This window comes from Micropterus salmoides, unplaced genomic scaffold, assembly GCF_014851395.1.
Source record: "Micropterus salmoides isolate LMB-PRFRI ecotype aquatic unplaced genomic scaffold, ASM1485139v1 Ms_hic_scaffold_2, whole genome shotgun sequence".
Classification (NCBI taxonomy): domain Eukaryota; kingdom Metazoa; phylum Chordata; class Actinopteri; order Centrarchiformes; family Centrarchidae; genus Micropterus; species Micropterus salmoides.
The window spans coordinates 23,490,948-23,512,127 of record NW_024041150.1 but is presented as its reverse complement, the minus strand read 5'-3'; the positions used below and the strand labels follow the sequence as shown (position 1 = coordinate 23,512,127).

Below are 21,180 nucleotides of genomic sequence, written 5' to 3'. Positions count from 1 at the left end.
CAGAATGCTGTTTTGATTTTAAAAAACAGTAATTTGTTGTTGCTGTTGCTGCTCGCCCTAATTACAGTGTATTCCATAAACACCAGCCCCCTTTGAATTCTCCCAGTGACAGATCCCCCACTTATTGTGTCTGTGTTTGATAAATTGGACAATTTCCAAAACCACACTGATTGTGTGGTGCAATAATCATGAATGCTGGGATAAATTGAACATGCAACGCTATCAAGATGATTGCATGACTCCACTCTCGAGAAGAGCGCAGCAAGCGTGTCAGCTGCAATCTCACTCTCACGTGCGAAGGGAGTAGAACCTGGGGAGAGGTAACACATAATTCCTTAATATCAACACGGTAGGAAACGGTGGAAAACACTTCTGGCACATTCTTGAGCTCTCTATCAGATCCAGCCTGGTAAGAAGCTGGGGGTATATAATTGCGCTGATAGTTGCTATCTCCACCTTTTGTCTTTATGGAAGATCCACGTAGGTTTTCTTCAACTCCTGACCTAACCGCCCTATCTCATAGCCTAATTCAGCCACTCCACAATGATAAAGGCTGAGTCTGTTGATGGTGCTAAGCTTGGTGTCTAATTATTGAGATCTTGACACTTCCTCCCTGTGTCGAACATTAATCCATCATTGTAACTATGCATTAGTGTCTACGAAAGCAGGCGCCCAGAGCGAATTTAGAGAGTGTGCAGTGTGGAACTCGAGCCCTCCATCAAGAGATGCAATGAGTGGGGAGAGTTTCAGGGAGGGATGCCAGCCAAGACGGTATTTGCTACTTCATGTCAGATGTAGTCTGGAATCTATTTTCTGTATAACCTAAGAGACTCTATTCACTGCGCAGCTGTCAAATGCATTATGGTAAAATACTGTTTATTAACGTGTTTCTGAGAGGGAATTCCACTGAATTGATTCTGAGGTTGTTATTCTGCACTTTTCCTGAGAGGATGCAGTTTCATTTTCAAGGTTTTTGCAGTCAGATGGCACAATGTTTCAAATCAAAACTCTAACAATTTGATGAAATGCATGATGTATCAGAATTACATTGACTTAATTGTGTTTTTTATTGTTTAGTTTAAATTAAATGAAATCCTTTTTGCATACTCCTTCAAATTACTAGACGACAGAAGTGATTTGTTGGTGCTTCAAAACATAACAAACAATTTTCTGTAGCAGCATGACACCAAAGAATCATTTTATCCTTTCAATCAATGCTGTGTATTCACAATCACGTTCTCTTTGAGTGTTACATGGACAGCAGTTCTGGTTGTATGGGAGTGTCTGCAAACTATTGTGAAATGACTCATTACCTGACTTGGGAGGTTGTGTCAAGGTTGTAAGCTTTGAGTGGCAAAAAAAGGATTTTGATTCGCTAAAGTGGGTGTATTGAGGAGTCATTCAAGTAAATATTTAGTGCGGGACTAAATACCTCTGTTGAGTGACGCAGAGCTGTTGATGTCGCCGGTCATAAAAGAGGACTCGGACTGTTTCCTGACTGTGTCATTCCACATTCGACGGATGCGGCTCTGTGGAGACAAACAACATGTCAAAACACATCAGAATACTCACTCTCAACGCTGCCAGTGACACAGCTAGAGAGTAAAAGTCTGCACATGGAGAAGAAGTTCATTGAAATAGAAATGAACCAGGCCTAAACCACATTATTAGTATATTTCTATTACAAGAACTTTTCCTCATCTACTTTTTAACACAATAAAGGGTAAGATGTGAAGCAGGAGGGAGGGAAAAAAAAGACTGTCAGCTTTTTAATCTGGTTTTTAAACCATGTCAGCTGTTGGGATAAGTAACCTCCAATTAAAGATGAGCATTAGTACTGGGATAAGTGAAGTCACTACTAAAGTCATCAGTCAAGCTCTCCGAATCAGTGTCTCAGGTTGCAAAGGCTCAATCCAAGGGGGTTCTCATCCTGGTTAATTATGACAGAGTCCCATGGGCTGTTGCACAAGCTGAGGGTCTGGATATCCACCCACAGAGCTCACTACTTTCTCTCCTGTGCCAGAGGGGCTTGGCAGAAGATTTCAGGTTAATATATAACAGCTTTGGTGACAGTGAAAAAATAATGTGCAAATTGTTTTGTGATGAAATGCTTTGCTTAAAGAATCATTCCAGTCTGTTACAACAAATGACTTATTTTTGTAGCTTGGGTCATCATTGCATTGAAGAATCATCTTTACGCTGGCATAAGAGCAATTTATTGTTAACCATGTGCAAAATATAACACAATAGCATGGTCCTGGCTCAAAAATGACAGGACAGGTCATGCAGTGAAGTATTGCTTTTAAGAATCTTTCTCTTTCTGTGATTGCCTTCAACACTTCAGACAGGTTTCAGCTTAATTAAGTCATTGCCACTGCCATCACTATTAACTAAAATCGAGCTGTCACAGCATCTTGCCAAATCTCCTCCTGAAATTCTCCGTTTAAGGGCGACATTCAGACCGTGAACATGTTTCTATTCATAAAAGCGTAATCACCGCATCAGAAATGATGTGAAAAATGCCCACGAAGAGGTGTTGTGATCAATACTGCATTCTCATACATACATGTCATTATATGTCTGTGCCAACCCCGGGTGACACACATCTCACATACTCTAACAGTGACATATACTGACACAGCTGATCTCATTAACATATTGTACGTGATGCCGTTCCCGGCACTGGAGACGGCATCAATGGGTTGAAAGTGACAGTGCTATTTCTTCTTCTTTTTTGGACAGAAACTTGAACCATTCGTAGCCAGCGGGTTCTAATGTACTTTGCTGATTACACATTCATTTAGAGGCCTCAGAGTTAGCAATAAACAACCACGTCTTCCTGAGTGTTTCCATTTCTGTTTTGCTCATATAAAGTGACTGAGCATGAGGTTAGAGCCATCGCGTCAAAGCACTGTGTATAATTAAACGCTTTGATCTTTAGGCAGAATCCAGCTTGTATCGTGGGTTGCCACTGCATGCTTGACTCTAAGGACTATTTATAATTGAACACTGGAAGGAAATCACACTCTTTAGAATATGGATATGATGTTCAATTATAGTGTATCATGGCAATTCAACCTATACTTCATGTCAATGTGGGAGGAATCCATTAACAATTTACTTTTCAAGACATACCACTTGCGCACAGAATTCACATATACTTTAGTCAGCGTCGCTGTGCCAACGCGCAGCCTGCTTCAGTGAAAATGAATTGCAGACTGACTTTATGTACTTACAAAGTGTTCAGCTCAACAAGCACTACATTTTCCTGCTATCACTTCCAAACAAGGACATATGCTGCACCTCCTTGAAATCTATCATGCATACCCACACAGTCACCTTTGCATTTTTTTCTCATTTGTTCTGTAAGGGGGTGCACATCTGTGTAATGTCACAGATTATTATCTAGGAACAAGTCATCCTCACTTCTAGCTACGCAGACAGATAAAACGCAGCAGTAATCCAAAGCCAAATGTGCGTTATTTCGTCTGGGTTTGCTAAAGGAGATACTGCCAAGAGCAGTAAATCAAGAACGCAAAGAAAGAAAAGAAAGGAGAGCATTAAAAGTGTCTCGCCACCTGTGACCCTGTGGAGTAACGTCCTGGGGCACGAGAGGCGGTGCCTTTTCCAGAGCCGACGGAGCTTTCCACACTTTTGCCACTGCAGCAGTGAGTTCTCAGGCATTTTCCATACTCCTTACGCACCTGTATGAAACAAAAGCACAGGTACAGCACATACAAGCTAATGATTAGATCAAATCCAGGAGTAATAATCTCACAGCATTTCATACGTGGCACATTTGGGGATAGGTTTTGCTGAAGCACGGAATTAATTTAATCACATGTTCAGGCATCTGATGTCACATAATACAATTTCTTGTATGTGTAAAATCACACAGCACATCTTAAGAATGAAAACATACCTTCTTCTGCAGCACACAGTGGAAGATGAAGATGAACATTCCCTGCAGGGAGTTGAAGATGGTGAACAAGTAGGCCATGACCACCGTGCTCTCGTTGACATACATCAGGCCAAAGGCCCAGGTAAGGCCCAGCAGACATAGCAAGGCAATGGCCCCGATCACCCACGATCTGGAATATAAACAAACAGCCATCTTTCAAACCATATGACAAGGTTATTATCTTCAAAATGTTTTAAAACTGGTTTTGGAGTGTTAATAATATTTGGTGAGAACAAAGGGATGTATGGCTGATTTAAAAGCAACAACTTTAACTGCAGTGTGTGCTACCACTCTTTTAAAAAGCATCCAAAAGAAATCAGTTTGAGGTATCATTACACACATTATCACAGTTAAAATTTATGGTTTACTGATGAGAGGGAGAAAAGGCACAAAACAAATGAAGAGGGAAAAGAAGTTGACAATGATTTTAATCTTCATTTTCTGATTAGTTTACCTTTCCTTTTCCTTATTTGCAGTCATTCAAGCAATGCTACTGACTATTTGAAAAGCCATAGATGATCATAAAACTGCAGATTCATATATACAATAATGGAGGTCTGAATTTATGGAAGGTTTTCAAATATGGCACTTTCATTAGAAGACTATTTACATGAGAACATTACATGTTGGATTCTGCAGCCTGAAGGTTGGGATAAATGTCTTGTAAATTCTTACTCAAGCTGAAAGGTTGAACTGAGATAAATGCCTTGAAAAACGCAGAGTCTATTAAGAATGAAGGGCTCTTCTCCGCACACTGCGCAGAGAAGTGACATTTTTTCTTCACCTCCACCTTTTGGTACTTTTGGTAACTCCCTCTGCGCAGCAACAGGCGAGGTGGAGTTAAGATTAATATCTGATTCCTGCCAGCATCTGTCATCCAACAACAGCCTACATGTATGAAGATCTTCCCTGAGTTGATAAAGTCATTTCACAGCCATCTGGAGGAGGCAGTTATGCTTTCCTTTGGCAGCCAGAATCACGGCCCACCCTAACTAATGAAAAAAAAAAAAAACCTTTTTACTAAAAATTTCACAGCAGGGTTACAGTGAATACCATAAAAATGCATATGTCTTGCTTAAAACAAATTTTTTTATTCTTCAGGTGTGTGCCTTATTTGTTCTTTGTGGACGACAATGTTATTCAACAGCAAAGGTGGCTATTCTATGCAGCATTTCAAAACATAGAAATTGTGCACACTTGAAATGGTGATTTCCAGACCTTTAATATGCCCGTGCGATGCACCGTGTGCATTGCAGACATGAAATTACCAAAATTGTGCCCAACACAAGTGGTTCCCAACAGACCACAGGGCTGTCACATGAACTCAAGTCCGCCGAGGAGTTATTGTTTTCAGTGCACATGTGTCTGTCAGCAGGATTACGGAAAGACTACTGGCCCAGATATTCATGAAACTTTGTGGAAGGGTGTAGCATGGGCCATTGAAGAACCCATTAAATTTCAGGAATGTGATTTTTTTTTTTTATTAATCTGGAGTTTTCCGACCTGCACAAACTAAATAATAAATGCACAGCTGATATGATGAGGTTTTAGTTAGGCACAACTGTATTTTGACATATTGTAATTCTAATAGTTTGTCTCCAGACATCTATACAGTAGTATACATTTCATAGAAGACTGGACTAATGGCCTTATACCGCTCTAGTTTGATTTGATTTTAAACAGTTTTTTGATACTATTAAGTCTATAAAAGTGGATATTATCATGATACATTCATTCATTACTTTAGTTAAGTATTTCAACCATTTAAGCACATTTTAGCTGTTTCAAATTTTCTTTTAATGCCATCTCAATTACAGCTTCTGGCATTCAGGTGTTAAGGCTGACTCAATATGTGACTATATTTATAAATCAAAATTTAATTTCCCCCCACTTTTCTTCACTCCACAATCCTTTCAAGTAGACTTCTAGCAAGTGCTGAGGTACCCCCTGGGGTAGGAGGACCTCCGGTTGGGAATCACTGCTCTATACTTTGATTTGTGAAATGAGTGCCCTTATCTACTTATACAGATTGGATGCAGATGGAAGAGAAAAAAAAAAAAGACTATCAAAGCGTGAGTGCCGTATCTACATTACAGTACTAATATTTCTATAGAGTGCACTGTGAAGATACAGGTGTCATTTAAAACTAATCTTGCTTGTCACATATGTATATCTAGGACAGGAGTGCCGTGTGCACACTAATGTGGCCTTCAACATGACTGACTACTCCACAGTAAATCACGTTAATGATTCAAAGAGGCAGCTAGATGGATTTGGGTGCAAATGTGTTCATATGGAGGAGTAAATGAAAGATGGCATTATGGGAAAAGGGTCCTTCCAATTTTGCCTTACTTGATCTCAGGTTCATAATCCTGATAGCTGAGCAATATGACAAGAATAAAACAAAACAAAAAGAAAAACAGAGAAACAGGCAGAAATAAATCAAATCACGTAACAAAGAGATGGAGAGGTGTAATCCAAAATGTGTGGCCACAAACACAATGTACACATTTAGACATTAAGAGGGAAACAATACACCATGAAGGAAGATGGCTTATTTTGGCAGTGGAGATTAAAGCTCCATTCAAAGCATCCAAACAAGGCCAGACATTTATACATTTTGGGAAGGAGTTGATAGTGATTTACAGGTGAGTGAACCACAATTATCTCAGTTCACAGAAGTATCTAGCTCCCCTCATAAACGCTGGCAGACCTTCGCATTTAAGCGGTTATAAATGGGCCAGGTGTGCGGCAAAATAAATGATTTATGAATTCACCAGGGCGACCATTAAACATAATTTTCCCAGGGCTGTCTTAATGACCTGGTGGGAGAGGTACTTCATCAAAGCAATTGCCACTGGAATGGACACAGAAACACAAGCAGTGGGCACAAAGAGAGCAAAACATTGTCCTCTAACTAGTAACTAGAGTTTTGTTCAAAGGATGGTGGATAACACAAGAGGCCATAAGAAATGCATCAAAGAGGACACGATATGAAGAGGCTACGACTCATATCGCACATGGCCTATCTTCTTATGGAGTTATCAGATAAACATGGGGATGAATTTGAGAGCTGCATAGACGGAGCCTTGAGCCTAAACTTCAGAAAAGCATAACAGCTCACTTACAAATGAAGTGTGTGAATTTCATTTGTGTTGTATCCTGTCTGGACTGCACTCCACTGAAAGCCAATAATAAAATAACAGTTACAGAACCTCTCAGTTTATATTTCTGGCTTCATTAAGTCGAGAATTGTTTATGTAAAGTTATTTAGGAATTATTCTAATTAAATGCGTATTTTAATCACATTTTAGCATTTAAGCAATATAAGGACTTTAGCTCAAATGGGCTTGTCACAAAACCATAGCTCCTTCTGAATGGTTGTCTAGTATATAGATATACAATCCATCCCTGAGGGCTGAGGCAGAGCACTTCTCTTTCGAAGCTCAAAAAGAGAGAGAGGGAAGCTTTACTGTGCTAATCGTTGAGAAGAAACAGTTAAAATGAGCAATTTTAAGCAGAGTACTACTTCAGACTGTGGCATCAAATTACCGCCAATTTCCTTCAAAATGACTTAATTTGCAGAGGTGCCATTCTTTGCTATGTCACAGATCATTTATGTATGAGATTGCAGTTGGTCAATTCAACCACTTTTAAATCTGTGGAAAGTCATTTTATAGGCTCATTCTGGGAGGAAAAGAGGAAGTGCAGTGATCAATCCGACAGGGTGTTAATTATTTAACCAAAGGTATGCTTAAAATGCTAATTATCTCAAAGCGTTTAAGACATCAATAGCAGAAAGTTTTTGATGTTGGCAGAGATAGTTTTTTTTTAATCTTTGACATCATCTTCGTTAGCATATTTCATTTGAAGTTTCTTATCTGCATGTGGAGGAAGCTATACAAGTAAAAATTCTGACCTTTGTATAAAAAATGTTCAGCCCATCGTTAAGGCTAAAGTATTTAACGTCACAATGACACAAAAGTCATGTTGTAATCCATGAATCACAGGTCAGTGGCAGCCGCTGTCTCCATTACGGGGGGGAGGAGGGGGAAAAAAAACCACGTCAAACACAATATCAATTCTATTCTACACCCCTACACGGAGAAATGCTGCATCTTACCAGTGCCATTCTACAATAACACATCCATCATAATAACGGTAGCTAAAATGAGGAGGAGAAAAAAAATAAAGAAATGTAAGATGAAAAACAGAAAGATGTTCAAGATAAACACAGCATAACATAAAAAGGCAGGATGTGAGTGCTAATCAAAAGAAGAAAAGCAGGGAGGGAGAAAGATGTACACCGTTGAAAGAGAGCTGAAACATTTGTATTAAAACAAGGCAGCATGATGAAATCTGAACAGAAAACGTGACATCAAACCATACAGAGGAACAAAATGACAGGAAGATAAGACAAAAAAGACACACCACATTAGACTAAGCTAAACTGACTTAATTAACCAGTGGTATCACTATCATCAAACCAGTTCACCTTGATAACTCGAAGAACAGCTCAAAGTAAGTCAGTTTCAAATCTGAAATGTTTAGAGGCCATTTTGGTTGACTCAGTCATGATAGTAAGGGATACATTTACTGCTACACTAAATTGGACAAGCACATATCTGGCTTTGATATCTTGCAGTATGAAGTGGAACACAAGGGTCAAATGTTTTTTATTTCAATCCATGTTAAAACCTAAAACACTTCATTTTTTCCCATCATACTTAGGTGTTACTACTTGTTTATGATGAAAGGGAAGCACCAGTGAACGGCTGCGACAGGATATGTTTGGCTAAGCAAAACTGTTTAGTCGACAATACTAAAGTCAGTCTTCTGACTGTGCAGTGGTGGTGTGTCGAGTAATGGGTCTTGGCTTAACAACTGTGTCAGATGAATGAGGGCTGACAACAGCAGAGCAGCTTCATACCATTTTCCAATGGTCATTTGAGTGTTTCGAAGTCAGTAAGACTTGGGGCCAGGAGGTCAGTTGTTTGGTACATTATGGGAGACCGGTGTAATATATCATATGACTGAGAACTCCAGCAGTCAATATTTTGCTGCAGAACAAACTAGTGTATCTTGCGGTACCAAAGATGGATAACGTACACAAATGGACTTGGAAAATGTTGACCAAATATACAAAAGTCTGCCAAAGCAAATTAGTAACGTTAAGATAACTAAACACTTTTTTTTTTCTTTTTTTTTTTACAGCTTAGAGTATTTTAGAACAGTGCTTTGCTAAATATACCTGCTGATCTGGTTGTGGTCTGGAGCTGTATCAAAGTGCTCTGTTAAGCAATTTCCACTCAGAGACACAGTAAATAAGCTAGAGAGCCAATCAAAGGACTGCAGGGGTCTGCCTGTTTTTCTGCCAGTGTTTGAACCACGGCACATGTGTAATTCATGGCGGATGTTTGAGAATGGGGCTGTGTGTAGTCCATACTGCGTGTCTGAGTGTAAAGTGCAGACTCACGTGTGTTGGTTTCTAATACCAGATCTTATGCCGCTCAGAATCTACACTCAAAGCAAAGTCCTAAGAGACAGGGCATAGGAAAAGGCCATGTGTTTTAATGTTTAAATTTTTTTTAAAAAGCACTGAGAAAACCCAAACCTATATTCAGATAATTTACAAGTCAAGTCTTGGTGGCTAAACTTAATGGCTGTGTCAACACCTCCTTCAGTTGTTCATTGCTGCAAAGTGCATACTACTGATTCATATTTCCTTTGTACCACGCCAGGATCAAATAGGACCAAAACACATTGCCTTTTATTTCACAGAATCTGATGAGAAACTTGGAGAAAAGAGGTGACAATGGAAGGCTTTCACCATGTAGCCACTGCAGGAAGTGTCAAGTTTGGAGTACCATATTATTAACATTGTAGGAAAGTATAGAACCCCATCATAGCTTTGACAAGGCATGGCAGAAGGAGGGATCAGAAAGTAGCGAGGCTTCTATCTGTTAGATGCACAGTAAAACCAGGATTGGACTACACCAGCTTTTTATAAATCATAAAGTTTGTGGATAAAGTCTTTTAGAAGTACCTGGCAGAGGTGAAAAGTAACGAATTACAATTACGTTACTGTAATTGAGTAGTTTATTTGTGTACTTGTACTTTAAGTAGTTTTTTAAATCAGTAATTTTACTTTTACTTAAGTATTTTTTGTTAAAAGTATCATACTTCGCTACATTTTCAATCACATCCATTACTGAGTAAAAAAAAAAGTGCAAGGAAAAACTTGCGACCTCTTTGGCTCAAGCAGGAAGCTTCCGGTCAGCAAACTGATGTGAATGTGAAGTCCCTTAAACCTGCATTCAATCAAACGACCAGCAGGGGGGACTCTTCTGGTTGCAAAAAGAAGTCCGGTTCCATTAGAAACAATGGTAAATGAGTTTACGGTCTCAATCACTAGTTTCTACAATAAATAAAAAATAAAGTCTTCTTCAACACAGCATGATGTTCATTTAGTAAATTATGGTCCCATTTAGAGGAAAATAGACCATAAAGCAGAGTATGCTTCAGGGTGGGATTGACAAGTTGTTACCATGGCGATCTGTCAATCAGGCTACAGTGACTCGTACCCACAGCAGCTGTGTAAATTTAACCAGCGCTGTTGAAAAAGCTTATTAGGAGTTGGCCGTTCACTTTTTCTGGTGAGTACATTTAGTTTTAAGACTGTTCGCCAGGCAAAATTATCATCACGGTTAAAATGACAGTCAAAGGGGACCTATTATACTGCAGCCCTGTATTGTAGTTCTGTCACTCAGCATCTGTCTGAAACAAGCTGTCAATGCTTGAGACCCAGCCCCACCCAAAGTCCACTGTCTTCTGATTGGCCATTGTCTAATATGTTGACCAGGTTGCTGCAGATGCCGGAATGACATCATACCGAGCCATTAATAGAAAAAACTGTTCAAAACAGAGAGTTCCGATCAGGGCGTATCTGAGGTTTTGGCTCACAGGGATTTCTTTTTAATAGTTTTACCTCATCATTTGAAACTTTGGTCATGTTTAATATGAACATCTGACACTGTAACATTATAGAAACGCTAGAAAATATGAAAAAGCATAATAGGTCCCCTTTAACGTGAATTACAGATGCATCTAGCTAAGCAAGCTAGCTAGCTCCACACAGGCCCGTTAGCTCCACCGTCGTTGCAAAAAAATGAAGAGCTGCATGCGACAGGCTGCAAACCTCCACCTTCTATGCCAGGCAACCAATTCCTTTCACTTCCGCTGTTTGCAGACTCGTATTGTGTGCAGCATAAAGTCAGATCATGACTGCTCACATAATTATGGAAAATACCAATTACGGCCTGACAATAGTTTAGCTGCCCCAGACTTCTGTGCCCTGTGGTATTAAAAGGCATCTCCTGTTACCACCAGTAGCCTAACTAACGTTACAGGCGTCTCATGCACAATAACGGCGCAGCTGCAAAACAGCGTAGAAACCGGGTGATTAATATATCATGCCAATCAGAGTCACATTAAGGCTACAATTACAGGTTTAACCATCACTCCTCGAACTACCTCCTTGCCTGCGGTCTGAGAGCATTTTCTAGTTTAGTAGGCCTATGTAGATTTATCATTATGGATTTATGCCTATGTTTTTTAGGAATCCAGTCCAGTCCCCACAGTGTAGAAAAATGTGTGCCCTTGAACAAATGTAGTTGAGGACCCCTGATGTAGAGGTCAGTTAAATAATACTTGCACCATTCCATTGGTAGTTAAAAATAAGTTTTCATAGTTTGGTAAGGTGCTTTGCTCAAATTAGCCAAAAAGATAGGTGAATGACAATTTTGGTTGGCTTCAATAACTTGCTGGTCCCAATAAAATTACCACTTGTTTGAATGTAAATAGCCTAGTGATATGACTTCATATACAGTCCAGTTATCCAACGAAGGTTAAAATCAAGGGCAACTGGACTTGGATGAAGATACTGGAAGACGTTTCGTCCCTCATCCAAAGGACTTCTTCAGTTCAGAACTGAAGAAGTCCTTTGTTTGAAGAAGTTTGTTTCATTCAATTCATAACTAATTTAGCCATGCTACACCGCTTATCTTTCTTTACATTCTGAGTAATGTTGAAATGTTTTAACTTAAAAAAGAGAAAGCTGTGTGGATCGCTGGTGTGTGTCGCATTGAACATTACATCGCGGCAGTTGTGTGTGGCGTTGCTATGACGACAAGCTACTTACTATCTCTGGTTACTGATCTGCAATGGAAAACGGAGCAGAGCCGAGTAGAGTCAGGCAAGGCAGCATAACGTTAGATCGTCAGAACACCGGCGACAGTTCAGTTTACTCCTGATGGTAAGATGTGGAACAATGATGTTGTGTGGTTGTGGACTTGAGTGTAACTTATACCATCTGCTAGGTTGTGGTCTCAGTCTGAAGCTTTGATTTGGATCACACTACCTTGTTTCTTATGACCCACCCTTCTCTGCTTCTGATTGGCTAGTAGTCCTTACCTGGGAACTGCGCATGTGCAACTCCCAACCAAGATTTTGTACAAGTAAGATGCATCACTCTGTAGCTCAAGAGCGGAGCGTACAACACACAGGGTGAGAAGAGGAGCTGCAGCAATGTGCAGTATGAGAAAAATATGGTGTTTTTTGAAAATGAAACCATGTAAACCTGTTCTGGTACAACCCCTAAATAAGATGTTGAACCTGAAAATGAGCATAATACCACATCTTTAACATAAAAGGTCTGTAAAATTGTTTTGCGCCAATTGTAACAAAGTAAAAAACTAAAATCAAAAGCACGATATTGCTTTGTTCCCTTATTAAATCGCAAAAGACTGCAATTTAATATAACAAGTAGGCCTATAATAATTATAAATAAGATATTGAATCAATATAAATGTTATTTTTGGAGGTTAAAAAACTATAACTTTTACTCTGAGTACATTTTAAATGAGCCACTTTATACTTTTACTTGAGTAGATTTTCATAGTAATTAATTCAAGTAATTGCACTTCAGTAAAAAGTTCAAAGTAACAGTACTTTTACTTCAGTAGAATATTTCTGTACTCTTTCCACCTCTGGTACATGGTAACAAAAAGCTAATTTCAAACCAGTGCTTTACTACATTTGGTCGCACCATTAAAATTTAAGAGTGCCTTAGCTGGTAAAAAGTTTTGTAGTGTGTAAATTGGTTGCTAAGAAACATCTGTAGGACTGTGATGTCCAATCAAAAGCAATCAACTACGTTTACAGGAAGTCAAAGCATCCAGAGCTCTAACCTAACTTAAAACAGTTTAGGAAGGGCAATGATATGCTCTAGGTATTACTTTGTTTTACTTACATATGCATTGATGGAAAATTGGGTGTTAGTATTCATATAGTTTGAAATGAGCAGGAAATACCCAATTATGCTAACCTGTCTGATATTATTAGTTCTTTAGTGCAACGTTATTGGCTATTTATTATATTTCAAAATCTTTCCACTCTACGTCACCATTAAGAGATAAATGGTATCATTATTAAAAAGACTTTTGTCACATATAATATTCCAAATTTGAGACTTTCTTCACTTTAAACGGGTCAAATATTAGCAGCTAGCATTCATTTTGTCTGTTCATTCTGTTAGCTAGCCAACCTGGCAGTAACTGGGTGTACTATTAATCTTTAGTAAAAATTCATCTCTACATAAGAAAATAGTGTAACCATTTTAATTTAATAATGCATAGCTCCACTTAGTAAAAACTACAACTAGGATATTGCATCCAGCAACTCAGTTGCCTCAGTTCATTGGAGGATAAAATTATGGCAACTTCTGTGTTTCTTTAAATGTCGCTCTCCTACTACACGTAGGAGGTAACTGTAATGTGAGTACAGGCCCTGTTCAAAGCAGCACTTAAACACCATGGTTTGGCTCTGGGACATCCTGTAGTGAATGTGTGATAGAAAAATGCACCGGCACAGTGGGTTACAGTCTTGACATGGCACAGCTAAAGCAGACTATATCATGCTCACACAAGATAGTTTTTTTATGTGTGTATCACTGTGCTGAGAGGAGAAGGGCAGACGGGGCCACTGTGCTGAGACACAACCAGTGATGTGATGCCACAAAAAAAATAAAATAAAAAACAAAACGCCAGCCAACGCCGGCCATAAAGCAGACTAATGTGTCCAGAGTGGCTTCAAAAAAGCGAGGCAGACAGCAAAAACAGACCAGAGACCCTTATCCATCATAGCAAACAGGCAACAAAACAACTTTACACCATCTGTAGAACGAGTCTGCCCTGACACCAGGTAGCTAGAGCTTACGTCAAAGACAATGACCGAAAACGCTGTGTCATTCTAAAGGGTAAAGGGACCTTAAAAGAACTTTTTAAACTTTTTTTCCCACAGCTAAGCATTCTGATGAATCAGTCTATGAAGTTAAATCTGTAGAGTTTAATTTATATCTTTGTTAATTGCCTCTTAATTAAAATGACACTAGATTGTTTTGCTGCTCCCAGAATTCTGTGACTCATAGTATTAAACTACAGGATTTACAGGTGTCGCCAACCAGGACTGAAATCTTAAATGGTCATTTTAAACAGACAGATTTTGCTTTTCTCATTGTTCCACAAGAATATTATATGTATTAGATATCTTTCCTAAAGTAACGCTTTTTTATCTAAAAAGAACGTTTTTACTAGCTGAAACTTGACTTCCATTGCCTTGGCAAAACTTAAATTAATTTCACCCGTAGCGTAAATGCACAGAAAGGTATTTAAACTTCAGAAAGTTTGCGTCTGAGTTTTATTTGTCATTATTGTCCCTTAAGCTTTCACATTATCTGAAAGCAGCCAGGCATAAGCAGATAAGCAGACTCCAACACACATAAAACACACACACAATATGAATATTCATCTGCGGCATGTTGACACCAAGATAACGCCAGGTCAGGTCTGTCGGATTGTCTCCTGGCCTTATCCCGCGCAGACAACAGTGTTCTTCACCTAATGATGGAGGCGGAACAGAATACCTGTTTGATTTTAACCCTGCCTGACAAAACCTTTCAGCATAATGGGGGGTGCTTACCTTGCAGGCTCAGACTGCTGGACCCTTGGGTTGGGTGTTCACAACCTTAAGTGCTTTAAATGAGGTTTCAAAATATCAAAGCAAGACACATAGAATTGCTCGGGAACGACAGCTTGAATACAGAGTGCCACCTAAAACGTAGCTCTTTAACCAGGGGTTGGGTAAACTAAACTTAAAGGAAAAGGGAGGAATAGTCAGCTCTGCTGAGTGGTACTAGATACAATTCAGCTGTAAAGAGTGCATTTGGTAGAAGTGAGCCCATCACACTCAACAAAACATCACAAGGAGTCCTATTTCTAGACAACTTTAATGGATATCTGTGTGATCTGAATGCTCTTACTTGATGTTGTCCAGGCAACCAGAGTCTGGTTTCAAGATGGCTGTGTGATGGAACATCTTGTAGAGAGCAATGCCCAGGAAGATCACGTTGAGCTGAGAGATTCGCAGAGGCAGAGGGACAGCAAGAGAGAGAGAGAGAGAGAGAGAGAGAGAGAGAGGAATGAAGCTTGTATGTTTCCTGTTTCAATTATATTCATTTTAAATCAGAGCACTTTGTAGCACAAAGCTGGAACGCTGCAGCCAGACGTGGTTTCCCACTTTGCCAAACAGAGCGCAAAATCCTATGAAACCTCTATGGTGCTACAACAGACTAAACAAGGAACGGTGAGACAAGACAGCTGCATACTTGTATGAGGGAGCCTTTCCATCTGACTTATTCACACTTGTCTCATCATATTCACACTTAGAGGCAACTGCAGGGAATAACTGCCACTGCTGCTGCATTGGTTTTCTTTTACAGTTTCTACATCCAGAACAAAAAATTAAGCATTTGTTGAAATTTTTTGTAAAATGTTTGAAGAACTTTCAGCATTTCTAACATCATGCTCCCTGCTAACACCCTTTCATGGGTGGGATGTCATTTTATTAACACGTTCATGTGCCCTGCGTGCCATAAAAACAGGGCACTTTTTAGTTCACCTTCCTGCTTTGTGCAAGTGCTCCTGGAGTACTCTACTGTTTTCTTTACACCAGATTTCTTATTGAAACAACAGACTTGAAAAATTGAAAACAAATCATAGTGGAGTCAAGCACATCTCAGTGAGTTGAACTTTTGCACCTACAGTATGTTTGCCAAACACACTGAAATTAGTGAGATAAACACAAAGTGGTCTTGTGTTTGACTGCTGGATATCAAAGAAACTTAGATTCAGCAGACCCACTCTGTCGTATCTCATTATTTTCTTTGTCTCGGTGAGTCAGTAATTACAAAAGTAGCAAATGGGTCAAATCTAGTCATGGCATAGGGGCCTCTTTCAGAGTGACTTCTCAGAAAACTACAACAATTAGAAAGCTTTCACATCACTGTTGTTTACATGTTACATTCAGCTAATATCAGGTGAGTATAAAAAAACCCTGTAACTATTCTTAACTGCCTGCAATGCATCTTTGCCCAAAGTCTCACCAAATTCCCAGGGTAGAATTGGATCTGAGTTCAAGCTATCTTTCCAACATAGATATTCTTGTTTGTAAATGTAAGAGAGAAATGAGTGAGTCATGAGTAATACAGAGGTGCATTGTGAATGATTGCTGGGCAGTAGCAGCTGTGTTAAGGAGGAATTCCAAATTTGGGTCCTTTGGGACAAGAAATTGTCACTATTTTTTAGTTGTTAGGGATATTCATAAGTGTATTTACTGATTCTTGAATATGTATTATGATTGCTGACTGGTGTCTTGGAAAATCAGAAGCACAACTTTTGCGCCACAGCAACATTTACTGCTAGGCATTAGCTTAAATACTTAAATAAACACCAGCCTGACACAAGTTTGAAAGCAGTTGGATCAATAAAAGAGCTGGGTTTTTTTCTGTTATGGAAAATTAGGGCTGTCCTAGTTGGGAAAGACACAGAAAGTGTGTGTGTTCTCCTTGCACGACGCTTGTGTAGCAGTGCTGTCCGTGTGTGCCTGCGAGGAGCAGATGGAAAAAGGTAGTGGAGTACGGAACAGGAACAAAATCAATCATAATCGCCGTGCGGATTACTCCAACACTGCATACTGAGCAGAGTTCACTCTCTTTCTCTCTTTTCTCTCACTCTCCCCCTCCCCACATCCCCCAAAATTGTCTCAGCCGGTGACTGCAACGGGGTGACAAACTGCAATATATTCTCTACACCCCTCATTCGTTTTTCTGGACGGCTCCGTGCCCGGCGGTGGCATATATGCTCAACAGGGCAGAGAAAAGAGGGAGGATAGGAGCTAGAAAAAGGGATCTCGGTGGACCATTTAAGCGACGACCCGCAGGCTAAGCAGGGTTAATGAGCAGAAGGGTGTGTGTGTGTGTGTGAGAAGGGGGTTACGCTTACCATAATTATCAAGGTTGCTGGTCCTATGAAACTCCAAATGAAGTAGGTGTCCAGGCGAAGCCAGCAACTGCAATGACAGATAGAGTGAGAGGAAAAGGGGGGTATGAAGTAAGAGAGAAGGTGGTGAATATGAGTAGAAAAAGTGAGGAGGGGGGATGAGGGAGAAAGGTTTGAGGTTATAGCTTCATACTCCTGCTCAGAGGATACAGTAAAAATCAAGTGGGCGGCTGGAGTGACACAAACTTCAAATGAATAGACACTTGAAAACAAAGGGCTTGTATAGTTATGGCCATCAGTAAGAATTTGGAGGAAAGGGAGATTTCAGTGTCAGAGACCGCAATAATGATGGGCTTTCGTAGACAAAACATGGGTGTACCCTACAGGCTGAGAGTGACTAGACTTTAGTTCGATTCTGTTTCAATTTGTCTGGTTAAGGTAGCAAATTACCATTACAGATGATAATTTATGGATGATTCAATTAGTTTTCAATTCGGTCCTAACTGTATCACTCGAAAAGGAATTAGACTGACCTTGACCCTGACACTCACCAAAGTGTCTTACATGTTCATGTTAACGGTGGTGACTCTGTTAGACTGCCATAATTACGTCAATAATTAAATACCGCGCTCTCCTGACCTCACACTTCATATGAAAACATTATAGATGGTCAGTTCTTCTTCGCTGCGTAAAACCGAATACAGACCAGAAGCAACAGGGCCGGTGGAAGGTGACAGTACTCCTTTGAAATGGGGAGAAAAAAATAAAAAAATACAACTTGATTCATGACCTGTGGTTGAATTATTAATCTTTTAATCTCCGCTGCTGCAGCGGATGGACGCCTCCATTTTTGGCCACTGGAAAATTACAGTTCATACAGCCACACTGTCATTCAGGCTGACAGAGAAGGAAAATGGAAGAGGCAGAGAATAAGCTATAATTCAATAGCATTTTAGGGCAAACTGCAGTGCATGGGACACTTTAGAGGAACACACGACTGGGCTTTTGTAAGCGACTGTGGTAAAAAAGACAAAAATAGAAAAACAACAACAACAAAAAATATAGCTGCGAGCAGCAATTATCGGGATCCAAGCAAGTCACGAAAAATGCAACATTTGACATTTTCAGAGGAGAAGAACAGACGCAGAAGAGATTAAGGTGATGAAAGAATTTGGATTTTGAGATAATTGGGGAGACGCAAACTTGATTTTTACAGCATCACCTTGAGAACAGAGTGTCAATATATGTACCTGACTACTGGGTGAAATGTTCAACCCACCTGCGACATTTTGTATTTCCAAGTTTTAAAGTTTAAGCTGCACACAACACTTTTAGGCAGAAAAAATTAGTGTCACTCGACCCAAATAAAATAGAAAACTCACTATGATCTGAACACCCCTGACCTGGGGATTTGGGGAACCCTGGAACTTCAGATCTCCAGAGTAGATGACTTACTGGCTGAGCTACTGGTGAGAGGCTATTCCCACACACCTTCATACACCTTCACATATATAAATATACACACACACATTATATATATATAAGTACTGACACATTATCTAAATAGTACAATAGTACTAATAGTACAAATAAATGAAGCACACGCAATCTACAGTATAATTTCTAACCTAAACAGAAAACCCTAACAGCTAACAACCCTAATCCTACTACCCAGTGGTCCCAAGAAATTATCATTATATCAGTCTCTAGCTCTATCATTCTTAGTTAAATAGGTGAAATACAATAAATGGAGGTAAGATACAATTGATGGACAGCTAAGAAAATGGAAGATAGTGTAGGCCCCCCTTGGAGGCCCCCTTTACAGCCATAAACAACAGGTCCCTAAAGCAGTTATATTAAAATCTAAACCTTTATTAATCAAAAAATAGGTATTAAAACAATATGAAGCACAAAGAGACAGGGTGGCTGAGATATCAATGAGCCCATAAAACACACACTAGCAGACATGCAGGAAATATAATGACCAGCAGACACGTTTACCCAGTGCTAGGGGAGCTCACAATCAATGTACTAGGGGCAAGTTACACATGCAAGATGAGCTCTAAGTCAGACGAGCTTTAAGCCAGACCATCAAAACAGAACAAAACAAGGAAACGAAAGCCACTAAGACAGTGACTCCGTTCCCCCGGCTTCATATTCACTCCAAATGTAGGCTTAGGTCCTATAAAATAAACAAAATAACCAAACAAAAACTAAGGACATTTACTCTTTCATTTTAGTTAGTTTTGCAAACCTACAATACAGTTTTAGTTAGTTATCCTTTTTTGTGAAGCCTCATTTTTATTTTTATTTCAGTTTATGACTATGTTTTCTCACATCTAGGTTAATTAACGATAATAACTTGCTGCAGACTCACCGTTTCACCGATTTAAAAACCCTTTGCTACATTTGATATCGGCCATCCAGAGAATATCTGTGTTGATTTTGGTAGCGCTTTTGATAACTTTTGATCAGCGACGTCCGTAGATGATCCTGCCAAAGTTTCAGGTCGATTAGCGAAAGCGTCTGGGACGAGTTCGCAAAAATAGGTTTAGTGCCATGAGGTATATGAGTGCTATTTTTTTTGCCTGAGAAGTAGGTGGAATTTGCTACCCACCTGCCAATTTTGAGTTTTCGTCCAGCAGTTTTTGCTGCCCAAACACTTTTAGCGGTGAGAAAGAAAGAAAGAATAGGGCTTTGCTGCTTGGATCCCTAATAAATATAAATTTTTTGAAAAATACGGCACACATAAATAAGGTGCCTTTTACCAGCAGTACTCCCTTCACACTGTAGCAATAAAATATTTCTTGTAAATCTCAACTTAAACATTAATGTAACCAAATCAAATATAAAACCAAAGCTATTTGCCACTGCTAGGGCATTACCTTTTATCTGGCTTATTAAAACAAGTTAGAGTCCAGTTTTCTTTTTTTTCCTGAACAGGTATCAGCAGAAACATTTTTCTTTTATCAGGGAGCAGCATAAACTGTCTATGTTCAGTACCAAGTGTCCCTGTACATGCACACGCCCGCCTGCTGCCGGAGTTGACTGTCTTGAACTTTTTGTATGCGACACGCAGCACAATCAATGGAAGAGAGACTGATCCTCGCTGTTTGTGAGTTTCCAGAATCTAGTACTGTTTACTAAATAGTTATCAGGACATCAGCAGGAGGGAATTTGCATGGCAGAGCATCCCCGCAAAACTGAATGATGAAGGCCTATCAGGTAAACTTATGTAGCCTATAATTTTAATTTAAGTTAAATAGGCTACAGCTGTGTAGCGCACAGAAGCTGTTGCCATGGTTACTCGTGGAGCACTTGTCTCCCTTTCTGTTTACCTGAGAAAACCTGTGGGGCCAAGCAACTATGTTGCGATTTTAACAACGTTCCTAAGATCGACATCTTCCCCAATACTAATCAGCATGCAGTGTGCAGCTCTCCACTTCACTATGACATTTGATCTCTTGTCTTGCTTTTGTCTACTTCTCCCACAAGCTGCATCCAACGTAGTCTGCCAAAGCCTTCCTCCACTGCTTGTTTGGGTGGGTGATTTGCAGGCTGATCAACATCCCACCTTTCCTGTGACCCATGATTTGACTGTATGTGTATTCAGAGCCAGTGAGCAATAATTGTCAGCTTTAATTAATGCGTTAACGCGATAATAACGGGTTCACGTGCCCAGCCCAGCCCTTCAATGTGAAAACAAAGCTTTGATCGCTGATATGATGAATGGTATTTTGGTCCCATTCTCTTGGAGGAGAAACAAAATGAGGCATCTCCACTATTTGCAGCAATGTAGCCTACAAATTGAACATTCAGACTAAA

The 21,180-nt window shown here is 39.7% G+C and overlaps 1 protein-coding gene across 7 annotated transcripts in view; it reads right to left on the bottom strand.

Annotated features, from left to right (window-relative positions):
• The window catches only part of LOC119912376 (adhesion G protein-coupled receptor L3-like), a 224,473-nt gene that overhangs the window by 7,627 nt on the left and 195,666 nt on the right, over nt 1-21,180 (bottom strand). For 6 of the 7 annotated variants that reach the window (XM_038731552.1, XM_038731549.1, XM_038731546.1 and 3 more), the window contains 5 exons: nt 17,359-17,425; nt 15,339-15,430; nt 3,923-4,091; nt 3,579-3,704; nt 1,433-1,529 (listed from right to left, as the gene is read on the bottom strand). In XM_038731552.1, the coding sequence (XP_038587480.1) occupies nt 1,433-1,529; nt 3,579-3,704; nt 3,923-4,091; nt 15,339-15,430; nt 17,359-17,425 (551 nt within the window). Of the gene's footprint in view, nt 1-1,424; nt 1,530-3,578; nt 3,705-3,922; nt 4,092-15,338; nt 15,431-17,358; nt 17,426-21,180 lie in introns of those variants that run through there. The other variant, XM_038731551.1, reaches the window with a different exon arrangement.